General features: G+C 31.7%; 1 protein-coding gene across 1 annotated transcript in view; it reads left to right on the top strand.

Annotated features, from left to right (window-relative positions):
• Positions 1-11,081: 11,081 nt before the first annotated feature.
• Positions 11,082-19,362, top strand: part of LOC148274725 (uncharacterized) — a gene marked incomplete at its 3' end in the record, with an annotated part of 122,701 nt that continues 114,420 nt past the window's right edge. Inside the window, exons 1-2 of the mRNA XM_088236714.1 lie at positions 11,082-11,299; positions 13,687-14,306. Coding sequence (XP_088092840.1) covers positions 14,078-14,306 — 229 coding nt within the window. The remainder of the gene's footprint in view (positions 11,300-13,686; positions 14,307-19,362) is intronic.

The following is a 19,362-nucleotide window of genomic DNA, read 5'->3' as shown; positions in this document are numbered from 1 at the left end:
ATGTAAATTGAAAAAAAAGTTTTAATTTAACTTTTTGTACATAATGTTATTTGAACATTTGCGGGCTTATTGCCAAATGGCATTTTTTTCCAACCAACCTATAAAATAATAGTTTTATTTTAATAATTCAGGTTACAGAACATATTCAATAGAAAAAAAAGATTTAAAAGCTTAAGATGTTTAAAAATAGAAATAAACGTATTTGTTTATAAATTACCTTAAATCAAAACTATTACTCAATGGGAAAAAGGAAAAAAGAGGAAAGAGGAAAGGAGGAGAGATTAAGGAACAGAAAGGAGATGTTTCTTCAGACGTGATTTAAACAGAGATAATGTAGTAACATCTTTGATGGTGGATGGGAGATGATTCCACATTCGAGCCGCATGGACACTATATGAGTGAGAGAAGAAAGAGGAATTGTGGATAGGTATTAAGAGAGTGCCTTGAGAATTATTACGAAGAGGTAAACCATGAACTGATAAGCGTTGATTTTTTTCTCGCAGGTATATAGGATCGTTAGGACTATGAAGTACATTGAACAGAAGTGAGAAAGAGTGACAGTCTCTCCGCTGTCTAATTTCATGTCTAGTGTCATAAGCCCTTAAATACGACTGACATATTCCTTTCTATAAAATGTTCTCCGTCTGTGTTGCAATATGTGTATCGTAATGGTATTTAATATATCTGTGATCGTAATGGTATTTAATATATCTGTGATCGTAATAATAAAGAAGTTCAGTATTTTTGTTAATTTTTTTTATTTGACTCTTCCAAATAAAAAAATTACATCATATTATCTGACTCATCTAAATTAAAAATATATATCATATTATCTGACTCACCCAAATTAAAAATATATGTCATATTATCTGACTTATCCGAATTAAAAAAATATATATCATATTATCGGACTCATACAAATTAAAAATACATATCATATTTATTTTTATTTATTTAGTATTTCACAGTTTTAAAATGTACAGAGTTTATTTGTTTCAGGTCCCGACTAGCTAGGAAATTCCTGTGTTTAGGAAGGACCTTATTTTTTTCATGTGTTTTTCTTTATTTTTAATTTCATTAAATGATGCTTAACAAATTCAAAGAATAATAATAACATTAGAAAAAATCAATATAAATATAAATTAGAAAACATGCAAGTAATAATAATAAAAATTGAATCATAAAAATAAATTAGAAAATATGCCATTAATAGTAAATAAATGAGACACAATTTTTATAAATTATAAAACATACCGATAATAATAAAAATTTAACCACAAATACACATTATAAAATATAAAATTAGTAATAAAGAAATTAAACAAAAATATAAATTGGAAAACATACCGATAATAATAAAAATTGAAGCTTGAATACAAATTTGAAAATATATCGTTGGTAATTAAAAATTGAAGTACAAAAATAAATTACAGAACATACCATTTATATATTTTTTAAAAAATAAGATACGTGTAAAGTACTAGTATTAAAACGAAAAAAAAAACATATGTAAATGAATAAACATAGAAAGTAAAAATGAAATATACATAAAAACAATAAGAGATTTTTTTAATTATTATATATCGATATTATCGGCCAATGATTTTTAAAGTTTTGTATTTCTAAAATCCCTCGGCATGTGACGTCACACATTCTCTTCCGCTTCTTCTCGGTCCGTTCTGCCGATAAGCAGAACATATTCTGAGTCAGTGTGACATTATGAAAGACGAAAGAGACACTATGATCGCAAGTCTGAGTGAAGCGATGAGACCTGTGTATAACATAAAATATCTTTCCTCTAACAGAGAAATTTCAAGGCCTCCGAACAATTTGTGGGATCTTGGGTATCACTGTGAGAGTGAAGGGGTGCGGCAAATTAACTCGAGCATATTGCTTCTGTGGAGGCAGGGTGCGTGGGCTGTTGGATCGTTTGACCGTGGTGGGGGCGAAGTGTTGACTGTTTGTGTTGTTCTCTCCCTCCGGGGGTGGGTATGTCAAAAAATACCCCTCTTTGTTCCGTGTCTCGGTAACCGTTGATTGGGCTAACCTTTAATTCGGTATTTGTGGTAAAAATATACACATGAAAAAAACTGTATATAATTATGTATTTTGACTTGTTTTTTCTCTAGTATATCATGATCTGTATGTATCTGCAAGTATCTGCTTTTCAATTTGTTTATTAATGATGTTGCTAAATCATTCTATTACTCTCGTTTTTGGCTCTTCGCGGACGACAGCAAAATTCTCAAAATAATTCAAACTTTACAAAACTGTTTTCTTCTTCAATCAGACATTAACTCTTTTAACCAATGGTGTAAAGTCAATATATTAGAACTAAATATTAAAAAATGCTAAATAATGTCATTTCATCGAACAAAAAAACCGATATCCTTCGAGTACCATACCATCATATTAGAAAACTCCAAAATTGATGTAGTTAAGTCCATCAGAGATTTAGGAGTTGTTTTGGACTATAAACTGACATACAACGAGCATATAGATAATCCAGTAAATAAATCACTGAAATTACTTGGCTTCATTAACATAATATCCTCTGATTTTACAAATGTCCGTACTATCAAAACTTTTTATCGCTCAACTGTTCGCCCTCTTCTAGAATATGCCTCCGTGGTCTGGTCTCCATTCTATGTCAATTGCATAAATCACATTGAATCAGTCCAACATCACTTGCTTCAAAAAATAGCGTGGATGCTTGGACTAGAGAGAGATGATTATTATTATGCTGAAATAGAGTCAATGTTAAATATTTCTAGTCTACAAAAACGTAGAACTAGTATTGACTCATTAACAAATTACAACAGGGATGGAGAATACCTTAAATAAGGGAATATGGAAGTCAAGGCATGTACATGGCTTATGACCTGTCATTGGCTGGTTTAAGTGGCCACTTTACACACTGTGTAACATTCACCATTTTGCCTATGTTTGAACATCCATATTTCTTCAATCCTTCCATTTGTTGATTTTAGTGAAGTTAAAGAGCTGAAACCTTTATTGTTGTGAAGAGATTCATCTGACTGAATTATTTCACATACTGGGCAACGCCTGAAAACAATTTTTCAATTTTTAAACTTTTTTTGGACCAGTTGGTTTCATTACAATATTTGAGTTTGTCCAAATGTTCATAGACAAATTCAAATATTGTAATATTGACTCCATATATATGTTTGGCATACTAAATGGTATAATCGATGTTCCATCATTAATTGGACAAGTAAAATTCAATATTCCGACTCGTAGATTGAGAAACAATGAAGTACTGTTCATCGATCAGCATAGAACAAACTATGGCCTTAATTCTCCAAAGACCCGTCTTTGTCGTATTGTTAACTCAAGACAAGATCTGGACTTTTTTGGTTTAAGTTTACAACGATTTAAACGAGCACTAAATAAATAGTCCAGATCTTGTCTCGATGTCCCTTATGTTTGTCAATGCTTCTTTTTTTATTTTTATGTTTTAAACTATTCTTTTATTGTAATATTTAAACCTTATAAATTGTATACATGGACAATGTCCGTTAATAAATAAATAAATGATGTGTGATGTTTGATAACATTTTGAATATTTAGATGAAGTTGTGACAGAGGCATCGAGGGAGACTAAGGTAGATAAATCATGTATATTTATTGATTGCACCCTCTTTTTTTTCCTAGATTAAAAAAGAAGTAATGATGAATAGTCCAAAGAATAAAACTCTATTGGAGCATCACTTGAGTACAGAACTGAGTAAATGATGTCCTAATGGTGGGGCTGTATTTCAACAAGACTCAGTTCCTTGTCATGTATCGAAGTTTATGCTTAAGTATTTCAATGATAAAAAGATAACTCTTTTAGACTCGTCGGTAAATTCAATTGACCTTAACCCTATAACCCTTTCGCTCCTGGCCAACACGTTTATGTAGGTACAAACAAAAATTCAAATTGCCTTCCATATTCTGTTAGATCCTGGCCACAACAATTGTTCATGTTACTGGCCACTTGGAACATATTTTTTATATGAAAGCTCCAGTATCCAAAGTGGAGAGATGGTCCAAAAAAGGAGAGTAAAGAAAATTTTGAAAAATATCTCAGGCGCAAAAGGGATAGAAAATTTGTGGGCGATTTGTAAATCTAGGATTCAAAAATTGGACTGCACCACCAAGATAAAGATGATAAAAGCTGTTATTCAGATGTGGGTTCGAGATGACAGAATAAAATAAAATTGCCGAAGTTTAATTGATTCCATGGCAAAACGTCTTCAGGCTGTTATAAAAACAAAAGAACATACACCCTATTAAATAAAAAATATTTTATTATTGTACGTCACTCAAAATATTAATGAAAAAACGTATTTTATGATTACAAGGAATTTTATGATTACAAGGAATTTATGATTACGAGGATTTTATGATTACAAGGAATTTTATGATTATAAGGATTTATAATTACAAAGAATTTATGATTACGAGGATTTTAAGATTACAAGGAATTTAAGGAAATATATGTCATTTAGCACGTATTCTATTTATGATTTTATAAAGTTTTATAATGAAAATGTATTTGAATTACATGTATTTAAATTTAATTAAAACTATAACAGGGGCCGCTGGTTGGTAGTTCCATCGACAGCTATGTCTCCATTTATAAATTTTACAACAGTTTTTATTATATACATTCAAACAAAACATATATTCTTATAATTGTTATTACTTTATACTTAAATGATTTTAATTTAAATTCTTTTATTTACATAATTATATAAAATCATGATTTACAACCCCTGCTTGCATTTGTATATAACAGAAATTTGTTTAGTCTCCCACCAGTCTGACGATGTCGGTCACGACGAAACCCGGTCACTGGTAAAAAAATAGTAAATAAAAGTGGAATAAAACTTTAAAGTATTTTTATTATTATAATAGATAAGTAAATAAAAACGCCTTAGTTATTATTTAATTTTAAAAAAATATATATATTAGCGTTCTTATGATATAACCAAATATTTCAATTTTGGTGACCATTTTCAACGACTTGTAAATAACTCACTATTAGCAAGTGGAAATCAAATTGAGGCGGAGGGGGCTTCGAACCTCGGACCTCTGACCCGTGAGTCCGCAACACTAGCTACGGGATCACAACCCGATTCAAACATTTTTTTAATTTTGATTTTTATTAATAAACCCTTATGGGTTACATACATTTAACAAAATATTTTTACTTTCAAAATTCATATTCTACTGTTAATGATAATATTTTTAACATGTTTTGTAAAGGTTGTGTGAGTCTTTTGTTTAGTTTTGTCTGGTAGTTTTTTGTATAATTTCAACCCCTGGTTTATTAATCTCGACTGTCCTTGTCTCGTTTTAGAAAATTGCATATGATATTTTTCTGATATTCCCGTATTGTGCCCATGTTTACTACAATTTTTTTCAAGTTTTAGTTCTTCGTCTATAATTACATCATGGTTAATTTATGAATACATTTTAAGGATTCTAGTTTAAAGAGTTTAGTTACATTTCATTGCTTAGTTTGTTTAAACAGTTATTTAGATGCTGCCAACATGATTTAAATAAAAGAGGTCATATACTAACTTAAATATTTTATTTTGCTGTCTATGTAGTCTGTTTATGTCATTTTGATTTCCTGTTTCCCATAGTGGTTGCATATAACTTAACAAAATAATATAAAGTAAAACAGAACACAAGAGATTTTAATGATAACTTTATCAAAATCATTATTTAAATTTAGCGAGTACTCTCAGGTAAAAATCCTGCAAAAGAAAATCATCTGGAGATTAGTCGATTTTATGGTGTACTGGTTATTGCGTTTGCCAGTCATTAAATAAATAAATACTTGTAAAACAATAAATATCGACCCACCGTATTGTATTATATAATGCCGTGTAGATTTTTGCCGTGGTGTGAAATGGGCCAATCATGCGATATCACGCAATGGGTTTGCACGTGCATAGCGATCCAGTCTCCTCGAATGTACGGTAGTAAATGAAATTAATAATTTTCACCAGAAAACACGAAACAAATAAAAATACTAATCGTTTATTCATGATAACTTTGAAACTAAACCTCAGAGGATTGAGAGGATTTTATCAGTTGATAAAGATCAAAATATTATGCATAGCTGGATTTATAATTTTTGTTTTCTCAAATTTTATCTCAAGGTTTTAAAAAAATACCGACGATATCGCTATCCCAAAACAACAGAGAGATATTTCTAAAGGACATATTCTGAGATAATCAACTGTTGAGGTGTGCAAAGGGTCTGACTGAATTAAATGATTTAAAGTAGTTATGAATGCTATATTTTCACATAGGCAAACTATCTAAGTTCAAAATTTTATAATTTGAAACCATTAATTTATTTAATTTACTAACATATTTGCATGTGTAGTAGCTCAAAATTTGAAATTTCTTTTCAAGGATGTTTAAAGCTAGCGGGTCTTGGGTCTTATAATTTTATCAGAAAGAAAAATTCAATGAAATTAAAATAAATATGTTTAATTTAAATTTATTATTATGTCTCCTGATTGTATTTAAAGAATAATTTATTTGCTACTTTCAGAATCAATTATAAGATACGCCTTAACCTTATGGGCTTTTTCCAGTAATACAAACATAAATCTTGTTCAGAACTTACAAAATTCAATGATCAAATTATCAATAAAAAAATATGTACTGTCAGCGACACGATATTCCAATATCCTTAATGTAAACATTTATAAATATTTAATCCGTTTGAGCTTTATTATGGTCCAAGCTGGTTTCTCAGCATGCGTTTCCATCTGAATATAGAAATAAATTAGAGAATGTATATAATACTCGGTTTACTAGTGTAGATGGACTAGCTCTCCCTAAATTAATTAATTCTAAACTCTCCCTAATAATTAAAATCTTATATACGCTAAGTAGAACAAAAATGCGTTCGATATTCTCATGAAATGTTTTTAATTTTCTGGACACTATTTTTTTATTGATGGATATTAATATGCCACCACCTCTTGTTTTGTCACTTGTCTTCTTACTTCTATCCAGGCGATAAATATTAAAGTTATGCATTCCTAATTCAGACGTATTAATATCCTTATGAAGCCACGTTTCTGTGAAAATAAAGACGTCGTACAGTAATGTGGGAGTGGTTTTTGTGAATTCAGGGAGCTTTGTGCACAAACCTCTCAGATTTTGATATAAAAATGACCGTTAAACTATTTTCGGTATGGAATTAATATATTTTATTGTTAAATGCTCTTCACTATTACTTATCCTAGATTCTAGCTCACTTCTTAGATCAGTTAGGTGATTTCTTTGTTTGATGGTTAGATCAGGTTTTATTAGACCACTAGGTATTTTTGCCTTAAAGCGCAGAAGCCGTTTGGTTTGAGAAGAATCGCGCAGTTCAACCTTAATTGGCCTATTTACTCCTTCCCGTTGTATGCCCAGTCTATAAATTTTTATCAAGTCGCTATTTGGTAGTGGTTCAATTTGATTAGTTACAAGATGAGCTGTTTTCGTGTCATCATCAATCCTCTGTGGTTGGGTGGAAGATACACTCTCTGGTATGTTAAGAATAATTAAATGTTTCGATCGCTCCTTTCGTTCTTCAATTTCAGAGATTGCTTCAAAAAAATTTGTGGTGTTCACCCAGTTTTTTGCAGATGCAGAAAGCTGGGGTAACTTCTTGTAGGCTGCTAACTCACCCTCAAGAATGCCCATTGAGACTGCCATTTCACCAACAGTGCCTAATAGTTCCGACATTTGAGGCGAGATTTTACCTAACTGTTCCTTTGTAAATTTGTTGGTCGGTTCATTAATTATTTTAAGTATTAAACTGACTATATTTTTAGCTTTAGTCATATAACTTAGCGCGTTTGATGATTGGGCCGTTTCGAAATATTATCAAAGTCGTATGTAAGTAGGTACCTAACTAATGGCACAGCACTAGTATCAGCCAGCACTAATGGCAATGCAGTTTACTTTTCGTCGGAAAAATCGAATGCGTTTTTATTGCACTAATAGAGATGTCGGTAATACAGTTTACGTCGCGTCGGTAGAATCGAATAATACAAACTGTCACTCACGATAAATTATACACAAACAACTGACGATTACTCAAAATTAAACGATCACAATGATCACCCACAGAATTAGAGTCGCAAAATAACTGCCTTAATATGTATACTTCCTTGTATCACTTCACAATGCTTGAATTATTAAATACGTTAAATACTACTAGACGGTAGGTTTAGGAATACTACTGATGACTGTATTGTACGTGTATAATTATGTATATATATTAGAACTTAACTATAAGCACCTGCTGACGATTTAAATTTTATGCAGTTCATTAGGACTTGATGATAATTTGTATTTCACTTATTGTATGTTTTTGATAAATAAAAAATAAAAAAAATCTTAAATAATTATGGAATTTTTAGATTTTAATTTTTCTGCTCTATAAGAATAGACTTATGTGCAGCCCTTAAATAAAATTAAAGTATTTACTTCTTAAAACCGATCTTAAGATCTTTTAGTACGGAATTAGCGATATATACTATTAATTTAGTATACAAGGTAATAATTAGCATCTTTCTTAGATAACGAAGCTTTTATATTTTTTAAACCTTGAGTACAAATAAGGGTTCTCGATAACTCGGTAATTAAATTTCCGAATTATGAGTCGAGGCATAATCCAAGGACATGAAAGGACCCTAAAGTTCCGAGTCAACCTCTCTGCGTATATTGTTGGGTTTCTACTCGCTTTGTTGATTACCTTTGATCATTAAGGTCATTTAGTCTCTCCCTTTAAAGCCTGAAAATGTTCCATAGAAATAAGACAGGTTTACGTAATATTGCCAACAGAATTTTTAAATCCTTTCAACCCTTTGCTTCCTGAGTACACAAATTTGTCCAGTAGCTTAATTACAAATAACTGTCGACGTGCTAATAAGCGACGTGATAACAATTTATCAACATGGTTTTTTTTATCGTATTCACAACATCCGTGAACACTCAATATTAAATGTCAAAATATTTACGTTTCGCGACGTAAAATCCTGCTGCGCAATCACATATTTGAATTTCTGAAAATATTCCAAAACTGCTATTTTTATTTATGTATTTATTATTTATCATTCTATTCATTGCATTTAGCCGGCGGTTGGCAAGCCAAATGTCAAGAAAAGCAGTTGCCATAGTTATTGTAATTTAACATTTACTTTTTTGTATTAGATAATCCTTACTATTTTGCAAATGAAATAAATTGTTTTATTTTTTAAAGTAAACGCCAATTTTTCGCCAGTGAACTGAATTTATTTACGAGAAAAAAAAAACAAACCGACACGAGCGTTGACGTAGAGATTACACATGCGTTGACTTATGACTGCGATAACTTAAGCATGTTCATTATTGTTGATTGTGATCGCTCAAATGCTTAGCATGTTTTTAAGCAGGTCGATAGTTATTTGTGATTGAGCTACTGAGGGTATTCCAAGGTATTATATCTAAGCTGTATTACCTCAAGCAGTATGTGGAAAGTGTTAATAATTAAATAACATATTAATGTATTTGTATTTTGATCTTTATTTTGCTTGTTATAATATTTTTGTATAATTGTGTGTTCTGTCGTGAACGTAAATTATAATAAATGTAATTGTCTTAAGGACATGTTTTTTCAATTAAACAGCTGGTCCAAAAAGAAGTATGAAAATTGGAAAATAGTTTTCAGCCATTACTTGGTCTGTGAAATAATTTAATCAAATAAATTAAATTACAACAATAATGGCTTTTGAGCTCTTGAACTTCGCAAAATCAATAATGAAAGTACTTTCTCCGCATACCTGAAACTGTTTTTAGGACCGTGGGTCTTCCAATTGGTTTTACTCATGCAAAAAAGAAATGTGTGTCAATAAACGCGCCGTGGCGCAGTTGCTTAGACGGCTAACTGTGAAACTGGCGTCGCGAGTTCGATTCCCGCCAGTTGCAAGAAAAAAAAAGGTTTTTTCTCAATTGTTCTAGGTGTTGTGGTGTATTTCTTATAACCTATTTCCAAATCCCCTCTTTTCCACCTGCTGACAAGCCTCTGAATAGAGGCTTAGCGGGTTTATCCTTTTAAAAAAAAATATTAAAAAATGAGTTTCCCTTTTAAAATGTTCAATTTCATATACTGCGATTTTAATTTCATTTAATTTTTTTTTTATATCTTTGTCTACTTAACTCTGGACAGTAAATATCTCAATAAATATCTCTTCAAGACTGGTGAATTGTTTACAAAATTTACAGTTTTTACACCAGTCAACAATTCAACAGTCTTGAAAATGCCTACCTAGGCGAAAGCGCTCGTTGGTCAAAATAATAAAAAGTAAAACTAAACTAAGAAGTTTTATTGATAAGTTTATTTATAATTTTATCATAATCATTAACTATGGAGTTTTATCAAGAAATACCAACAAAAAACATATGCAATATTATATTTTAATGAGTTTAGGTATTTTATTTTTAGTGCCCCATCCTTCGTGAGTGTGATTTTAGTCAATTATTATTTCTGAAATAGGATAGATATTTCATTTTGGCTATCATGCATAAGGCTTAGGGTACAATTAATGGCAAGGTCAACATGAATAATTGATTGAAAGGAGTTAAATATTTTATCGCCTTTTACCTTTACTAAAGCAGTATTTCAAATGTAATGTAGATATACTATGATAAGGACTGCGTTTCAAACCTAACCCCGGGGCTACGAAACAGCGCAATGAAAAAACACTTGAAATAAATATTACGCGTCGATTTTGCCAGAAATTGAATCCGGGACATTTTACATTGTAGGCAAATGCTGTTACTCATCAGTTGACCAGAATTTTTAAGTGAAAAATTTCGCTAAGATTCAGCCGGCTTCGCGTCACGCCCCCTGCAATCTCGCGAGACTATCCCGCGTTCCGCGCAAGCTTTCTACTCTCAAACACATCGGCCGTCGCTGTCGCGCGGGCGCTGCGGCGCCCGGGGAGACGAGGACGGCGCGAGTGGCGTCGCGACGGCGGGCGCTCGAAGCTGAGAATCTGGAAAATACAGACAGTACCGAAGGCGACGCGGACAAGGAAGAACGCCCGCGCTTTGACGGGAAAATTCAAACAGTGAACGCGTAACCGTTTGCAAAACTGAAAAAAATATCCAATCAAATATTTTTTCGCGCGCTTTGTGACGCCTGGCTGTTTTGTGATTACCGAAGATTTTATTTTTTATTTTACTGTTTTTTTGTGTGCCCGCCAGTGATATTTCGTATTTTATTAAGGTATGCGCGGATTTCGTTCGTTTATATATAGTTTGACGCGTTAGCACTTGCCCGAGATGTATATTCACTATTGGAATCGAAAATAACAGCTGTTTAACTACAGAGGCCTTGGTTTTAACACGAAACAAATTAAAACCACTTCAACATATTTATTCAGAGAAAGCACATTTAAATTTAACGACACTCGTATTTTAATTATCAAAATGAGTGGCAAATACCACAAAAAATTACGATTTCGACTTAAAATTTATAATTCAAAAATAAATTCGATTAAATCTTGGAATAATGATTGGATAAAAAACACAGTTAGGTCTTTGAAATACACCCAAAATCCTAGACAGGTGCTTTTGTCTCAATGGCTGTAAAGTAAAAATTCTAAAAAATCAAAATAAAATTGAGGAGAGATTAATCTGCTTTGCTCGCTTGTTTGCCTGAGATGTTTTACGTCCTAGGGTCGATTCCTAGTTGGGTGGACGTAGAATTTTGATCTTAATGTCAGTTCTACACTGCAATATTTCATTTTTTCTGGTCTGGCACCTGAAGCGTAAAACTGATTACCTTACCTTCCATGTAACGAATAAGATTAATTCATGGTGCAGTTGGAGTACAAGTCAGTGCTCTATGTACCATTAAGGATACCGATAAGAAATTATAATGTTAAGTAATTAAAAAAGGGACAAATAATATTATTTAATATTGATAATGTTTTTGTTTGCATAAAATATTGATTATTTGCTATGTGGCAAAAATTCTGTTGATACAGATTTCAGATAGTTTCATATTAAATGATTGATTACGGTTCTGTTTTTTTAATTTGTATTGTACGCTTTGCAGTCAAGAAATTAGTGCACTCGTCTGCATTTACGGGGTCCTAGGTTTGATTCTCGGGAGAGTAATTATATTTCGAAAAAAAATTGAAATGCTTTTACGAATACTTAATTTAAAACTCCTAGTTTTGTACATAATGGAGTGTAAATATTTGTATATAATCACTTACCTACTTCTTTTCTATGTCTACCGGTTTCGAGACGTACCCGTCTCTTTCTCAGAACACCAATTAAACCATCATGCAAATCCCACTATACACCTTCATCATAGTTGTTGCACAAAAATACGAAACCTACACGACATGCATTTTAATAAAAAACATATCATTATAAATATAATTCTTCTGTACGTGTGATGTCACTGAACTGCTAAACGATTTAACTGATTTACGTGCGGTTTTCAGAGAATTGTAGATCTTTGAGCTGCGCGTGTTTGTAAATATTAAAATCATCAATCTAATATATTAAAAATAATTAAGGAGCATAATTGTTTTATTCATCGATCTACCAGGGTTGTATTCGAAGAGAATGCATATCCAAAAATGGAAGGATGTTGTTTTTATGTGTGTAAAAAAAGTTTGTTTTTGAATGTTTACAAACAACATTCGTGTTTTGTTGATCGCTATCAGATTCCTTCCTTAAACTCCCTATAATTTCTACCCATGTATTTCTTTTTCCTGGATTAACTAACATTAACGAAATAATATTAACTAACATTCCATACATTAAAAAAATAATATTCCTATACAAGTCCACCCCGTTGAAGAGAAGAGCGGAGTTTGATATTTGTAAAAAGAAGTCAAAATTTGAAAAATATTTATTTTATGTTTTGGAATTCAACCATAAAAAAGTACCTAAGTACCTACCTACTTACATTCAATATTTAAATATTAATATTTTTTAGTTTTGTTAATTCATTCATAAACAAGTACCTAGGTACCTACTCACCAAAAAGTATTTTTCTTTTTATCCGGACAGTTTTTGCAAGATTTGGTTTCAAATCAAATATTAAGGTCACACAAAAACCCGGCTGGCGGTTTAAGAATGACTAAATTCGCGTTGAGCATGAGTTGGATGTCACAATTTTGGAAGGCTCCGGGTAAAACGCGGTCTGAATTTTCTTCGTTAACACGTACTCCCGTATTTTCTCCATGGATTATGGCACTAGAGTAGTGATTTTTGCACGATTAATATTTGAGTACGACGAGGTCTCTCAGCCAATCAGATGAGGAGAAAAAACGAAAAGCTAACCCTTATTTAGAATATATATAGCTCCAAAAAGGCAAAAATAAATAACACGAAAAAACGTTTGTTTAAGCAGCTTATAGCAGGCATTCCAACGTTCGGGCAGGACAACGTCTGTCAGGGCCGCTAGTATATAATTTATAAATAAATGATAAATAAATATAAATAAAAATAAATAGTAGACATAGAAAAGTCGGTAAGTGGTTATCTACTGATATTTTATCACATTTAATAAAATGTTTAACCGCAAATTTAATTCTTTAAATATAAATAATAAAATACATTTGTGTGCTAACTAAATAAGTTTCTCTAAAGGCAAAGTAAGAATACAGTTCTGTGTGTGAAATAGAACCTTAGACGAGCGTGTTGTACATAGCTACTCTCAGGTAAAAATCCAGAAAAAATGTTATCAAGTTAAGAAAAGTCCGTTCCATAGGGTAGTGTTCGGCGCGTTTGCCTACCGTGCTTGAGGCCCCGGGTTCAATTCCTAGGAAGGTCAACATGAAATATTGATTAAAAATGTGGTTCTTCACTGCAACATCTCAAGTTCCTGAGTGTAACAAATCATCAGTATAGGCTTCATTTTATGCACCAATTGTACGGCAGTTGGTGTTGACTTCCAGACCGAGAATTTCTCTGCGTTAATTTCGAAACAGGATTGGAAATATTTGTTATCCGTCGTGAATTTTCGTGATAAGAAGTGAAAATGTCCACGCGAACGGGTACTACTGGGGTCGGCAGCGGCAGCACCCGAAGTCCGTTCGGGCCTTCGTCCGTGGCCACCAGCCAGAGGAAGCATCGCTCCAGGAGTACGGCAAGATATGCCGACCTGGAGAAGCCGAAGAAGAAGAAGAATCTCAGTGGAGCCACTAGCCTCGTGGCCATACCGAACACCATTAAACTCAGCATGTTGAATAGTGGACTTCTTTCCTTTGGTGAGTTGAATCAATTGATTATTTATTAATCGTAAATTCCATTATTTTTTTTTGATTTTATTGACGTACACTATTTTACACGGATAATCAATATAATGATTGTAATCTTTGAAGTTATTGCCATCGAATAATGTCCACAATTTATTTACATAAAAATTATGACTATATTATCAAGTCGATTTGACTTAATTACGCTAAGTCCCAGTAAGACAGAATAAAAAATTTCACTAACCAAAAAACAATAAGTAATATATTTTATTTATTTTTATTTTTATTATTTTCTTTTATTTAGAAAACATACAGAACAGTTACATTGTTTTATATTTTACACAGTTAGACTTAACTCTAATGAACCAGTGAAGTATCCATATTATTAAATTATTATATGTTAGGTTATTAATTAAAGTACAAAAAAGAGAAGGAAAATAAACATAAATAGATGTTGTTTAAAAATTACAATTAAAGTAAAAAAATGAAGAAAATTTGTAAAAGTAATTAAAAGTTAAGAATTAAAATAAAGAATGAAAAACATGCTTAGATTAAAAAATAAAATAATATAATAACATTATTACATATTTTAGGTGTTAACGTAAGTTGTGTCTGTTTTTTTCAAATTTAAAAATAAACACAAAAAGTTGATCAAAACTGTATTTTTTTTTTAGATATCAAAAACATTTCTCACTTAGTGATAATATGACGTTTTACATTTATTTATAAATTTGTATAAATCACTTGAACTTTTTATTTATAAATCGACTGGTTTAGAGGTTACTCCCTCATCATCAAGACTTGTTTAAAGTTAGAATTACTCATAGTATCCTCTTTCTCTCTCCTTCTTTCATTCTTCCGTTTCATTCTTACAATATTTTATAAATAAAAAGCGGCGTGAGTAATTTTAAGTTAGTTCAAGTCCTGATGATAAGAACATGACACTGAAACCAGTCGACGTATAACTCAGTTGTTAAAGTGTTTTATGCAAATAAAAATATTTTTTAAAAAAATGCACTTATATAATTAAATAAGAGTAAAACGGTAAAAGTTATACGTCCTTTAAAAAAAAATATTCCGGTCTACAAGATATTGTATCTGCTTTTACGTTACATTTATTATTTGGATTTACGACAAGCCTTAAAAATGGAATGTCAAAAAGACGAAATTGAACATTTTCGACATAGCCTTCTGTTTTCGTTTTATGGGAATAAAAGAGAAAACAAGTAAGGAGAATGTAGTTTTTTTTTTTTTTTTTAAATTTTTATTCCAGTAAAATGGCTATAACATATAAACATGAACACAAATATAAATATAAACAAAAATATAACAATAAACATAAATATAACAATAAACATAAATATAACAATAAACATAAATATAAACATAAAATAAAATTTTATATTGCAGCACTTATGGTGGTCTTAACATATCGCGCCATCGCTTGAACAACGGTGATTGGATCCACTCCGCAGTGGCTTAGAGAATTTCGTTATTAGACTTTTTTAGGCATTCCCATAGGCTCCAGGCTCTTTGGCGAAGCAGGGCAGCGAAGGTGTTTATTCGTCCAGCTGTAAACATTTCAGAGGCACTGCAGTACCTAGGCAATCCGAATAATTGTCGGTATGAGTTGTTATACGTGATCCTTAATTTATTCCACGCTCCTTGCGTATAGTTGTTCCAAAGTTCCGCTGTATACATGGACGGATGTTTTGACTATTTTGTTGTTATTTATCTTCTTGTTATCTTTATTTGGAAATAAAAGGACACAATTCATAGTATGTAAAAACTTATACTTAATGTAAAAGTTTTATTATTAAACTTTCATACGGTTTTAGAGAAAGTCGTTAAAAATAAAACACTTTTTTTAATAAACGATTCATGTCAACCGTGTCGTGAATCGAACCTGAGACCTCTTGCATGATAGGCAAACACGCTAATTATTGGAATGCGAGGTGCTTTGACAGTTTTAGCTTTGTGCTTTGCAGTGGCGTCTTTGATACCAAATTTCTAGTGAAGCTCAGCCTTTAAGCATAAGTATAATATGCGTAAATGTTAAGTAAGTACCTACAGTAAATAACTCAGTACGGACCATGTTTGTAGGCATATTTAAGCATTTTTATATTGGTTGCTAGTTTTTATTGTTGATATAATGCAAAATAAAATACATTCTAGGTACTGGTAAATAGCAATGATTTCTTAGTGAGGATCAGCCTCACTTGCTTCATATGCTCCTTCATCCTTGGTGCTTTGTGTTACTCGCCTCTTTGGCACGCGAAAGAATTTGATTTAATTTTTATTTTCGATCAAATTACATTATTTTCTCTAGAAACGTCTAATATTATTCTTCTTAGAACATCCTGGTGAACTGCTAATTTTGCATCTTACTTATTTTTTAATATAACGTTAAAATTTCTGCTTAATATTAAAAAATCAACAGCGATGCAGTAAAAAACAGATTTCAGACACCAAAAATATAGGCCAACCTATTATTAGCATTGCATTCATTGGGGCGACCCAATCTGTATGTACTTTTATTAACCCTTTCACCCGGGCGGTTATTTTTATTTAATTTTGATAAATTTAAGACAAAGTCTATCTTATTTCTGGATTTAGGTAGAGAAAAATTGCAAAACTTACTAAAAAACATTCTAAAATCATACATCTTTATATGGGAGGGTCCGATGTCTTGTAGGGTACCCGCTGGCACAGCGCGGGTTTAAACTGTGTAACTCGGTCATAAGCTTAGACTATACCCTGTCTGCGTAATCTATAAGTTTGAAAGCACTACAATAAATGACATGAATCATACACGTATATATAATTCCTCTGTACGTGTGATGTCATCGTACTCCTAAACGGCTTAACCGATTTACGTGCGGTTTTCATTGAAATATAGATCTTTGCGCTGTGCGTGTTTGTAGATATTAAAATCTTCAATCAAATGTGTAAAAAAAAGTTAGGAGCATAAATGTTTTATTCATCGATCTACCAAGATTGCATTCGAGAAGAATGCATTTGCAAAAAAATGGAAAAATTTGTTTTTGAATGTTTACAAACATCATTGGTTTTTTGTAGATCTCGATCAGATTTTTTCCTTAAATTCCTTAAAATTTCTACCCATTTATTTCTTTTTATTGGATTTTTGGTTAAATCAAAATATTATTGATTTCAATACATTCAAAAAATCGTATTCCTACTTAAGTACACCCCTTTGTTGGTGAGACGACCGGAGTTCGACGTTTGCAAAAAGAATGCTATAAATGAAAAAATATTTATTTTGTGTTTTGGAATTCAACCATAAACAAGTACCAAGACACCTACTTGAATTCAATATTTGAATATGACTAATTGTTAGTTTTGGAATTAAATCACGAACAGGTATCTAGGTACCTACTTAATAATGAAAAGTCTTTTGCCAACATTCCGGCAGGACAACGTCTGTCGGGTCCGCTAGTAGTAAATAAGTTTAAGTTCCTATAGCGTACATTAAAGAACTCTTACATATGAGTTTTATGTAAAGTAAAACATAACAACGATCTAAAAATCTCAGTCAGCATCGTAGTGTAGTGGTCAGCGTATTTGCCTACCATGGAAGAGATCTTGGGTTCAATTCTAGGCATGGTTGATACGAAATATTGATTGAAAAGATATCTTTTATTTTTAATTCATTATTCTTTTTCCGCACCTAATGATGCATAGGGCACTAGATTGGTACACAAATCGCGGCGTATCTTGATAAATTACATTTCAATCAGTTACATAAAGGTAAGATGATCACACTAGAATAAATCATAGTCCCTTGACTGGCACCTGAAGCGTAAGCCTGAACATCTTACTTTCATATCATAAAAATGATTAAGCTTCGCTGCTATTGGTATAAACATGCAGTAGTGTTTTTGAATTAAACCATAAACAAGTACCTACTTAAATTCATTATTTGTTTAATATTAAAAAAAATTAGTTATGGAATTAAATCATAAACAAGTACCTAGATGAAAAGTATTTTTCCAAGATAATAGCAGGCAAGCCAACGTTCGGGCAGGACAACGTCTGTCGGGTCCGCTAGTTATATACATATTTTTTCATTTCGTTTCTTTTACATTTATTATTATTATATTGAACATAATTCAAATTATTGTATTAAGTGTAAACAATTTTGTTGGTGTGTACATGAGTGTCTTACACTAATATACAAATAAATTGGCAATATTTGTGTACATTCTGTTTGTTTACCTAATAAAATAAATAAATGCCAATACTTCTATATTTCCTTCTCAAAAATATTACCCTCTATATTGCAACAAATTCTGATCTTCTTTATTGGCTCTTCTGTAATGGCTACATGTCGCTTAGTAATTTTCTCCTTTCCGCTGTCGCCATTTGCTTTTCAAAAAGGTTTTACGATATTTTCCAACGTATCGATCAAATTGAAAATACAGTGGGTTCCCAAAATAATAGGAACAGTACCAATATATTGTGATTTCAATGTTTATACTGTCTCTACTTTTAAATAACATTGATTTGATGAGAATTTCTTCATTATTTTTGCTGCTGGTATTATCACCGACACTCTTAAGAAGTGGAAATACCAACAAAGCGTCACAGCTGTTAAAATTTTGAGGTTATTTTCACGTGGACATCATTTTTATGAAAACGATTGGTCATGGGTCTTGCGAAAAATTCCCTGAGAACTCGTATTGTAGGTTTTAATATAATGACCAAATGTGTATTTTAAATTTGTTTGAGTAAAAAAGTTTATGATTTTCAAAATAGTGTTAGTTTTGCCAGGCAGTGGCATCACCTTGAAAGGAAGTATTTTTGTCTGTCGGTAGATATCCTTGACATGGGAATCCCATTTCAGTCCAAGAATGTTTCTCTGAGCTCTGTTCCGAAGAACTTGTATTTTCGAGATCTGATTTTTGCTGGCGAAACCCCATGTACATGATAGATATGATAGGTGGAAAAGTATCATAGCGTAGCAGATGTCAAACACAACGGAATGAAGAAGCAAGCCACGAAGTCTATGCCATACGCCAGCTACGGGTGATATTTTTGATTTTACATG

This window comes from Micrasema longulum, unplaced genomic scaffold (assembly GCF_059751315.1).
Source record: "Micrasema longulum isolate JH-2025_06_02 unplaced genomic scaffold, ASM5975131v1 h1tg001597l, whole genome shotgun sequence".
NCBI classification, from domain to species: domain Eukaryota; kingdom Metazoa; phylum Arthropoda; class Insecta; order Trichoptera; family Brachycentridae; genus Micrasema; species Micrasema longulum.
Note: the sequence above shows the minus strand (reverse complement) of the source record. Positions and strands in the feature narration are given on the sequence as shown.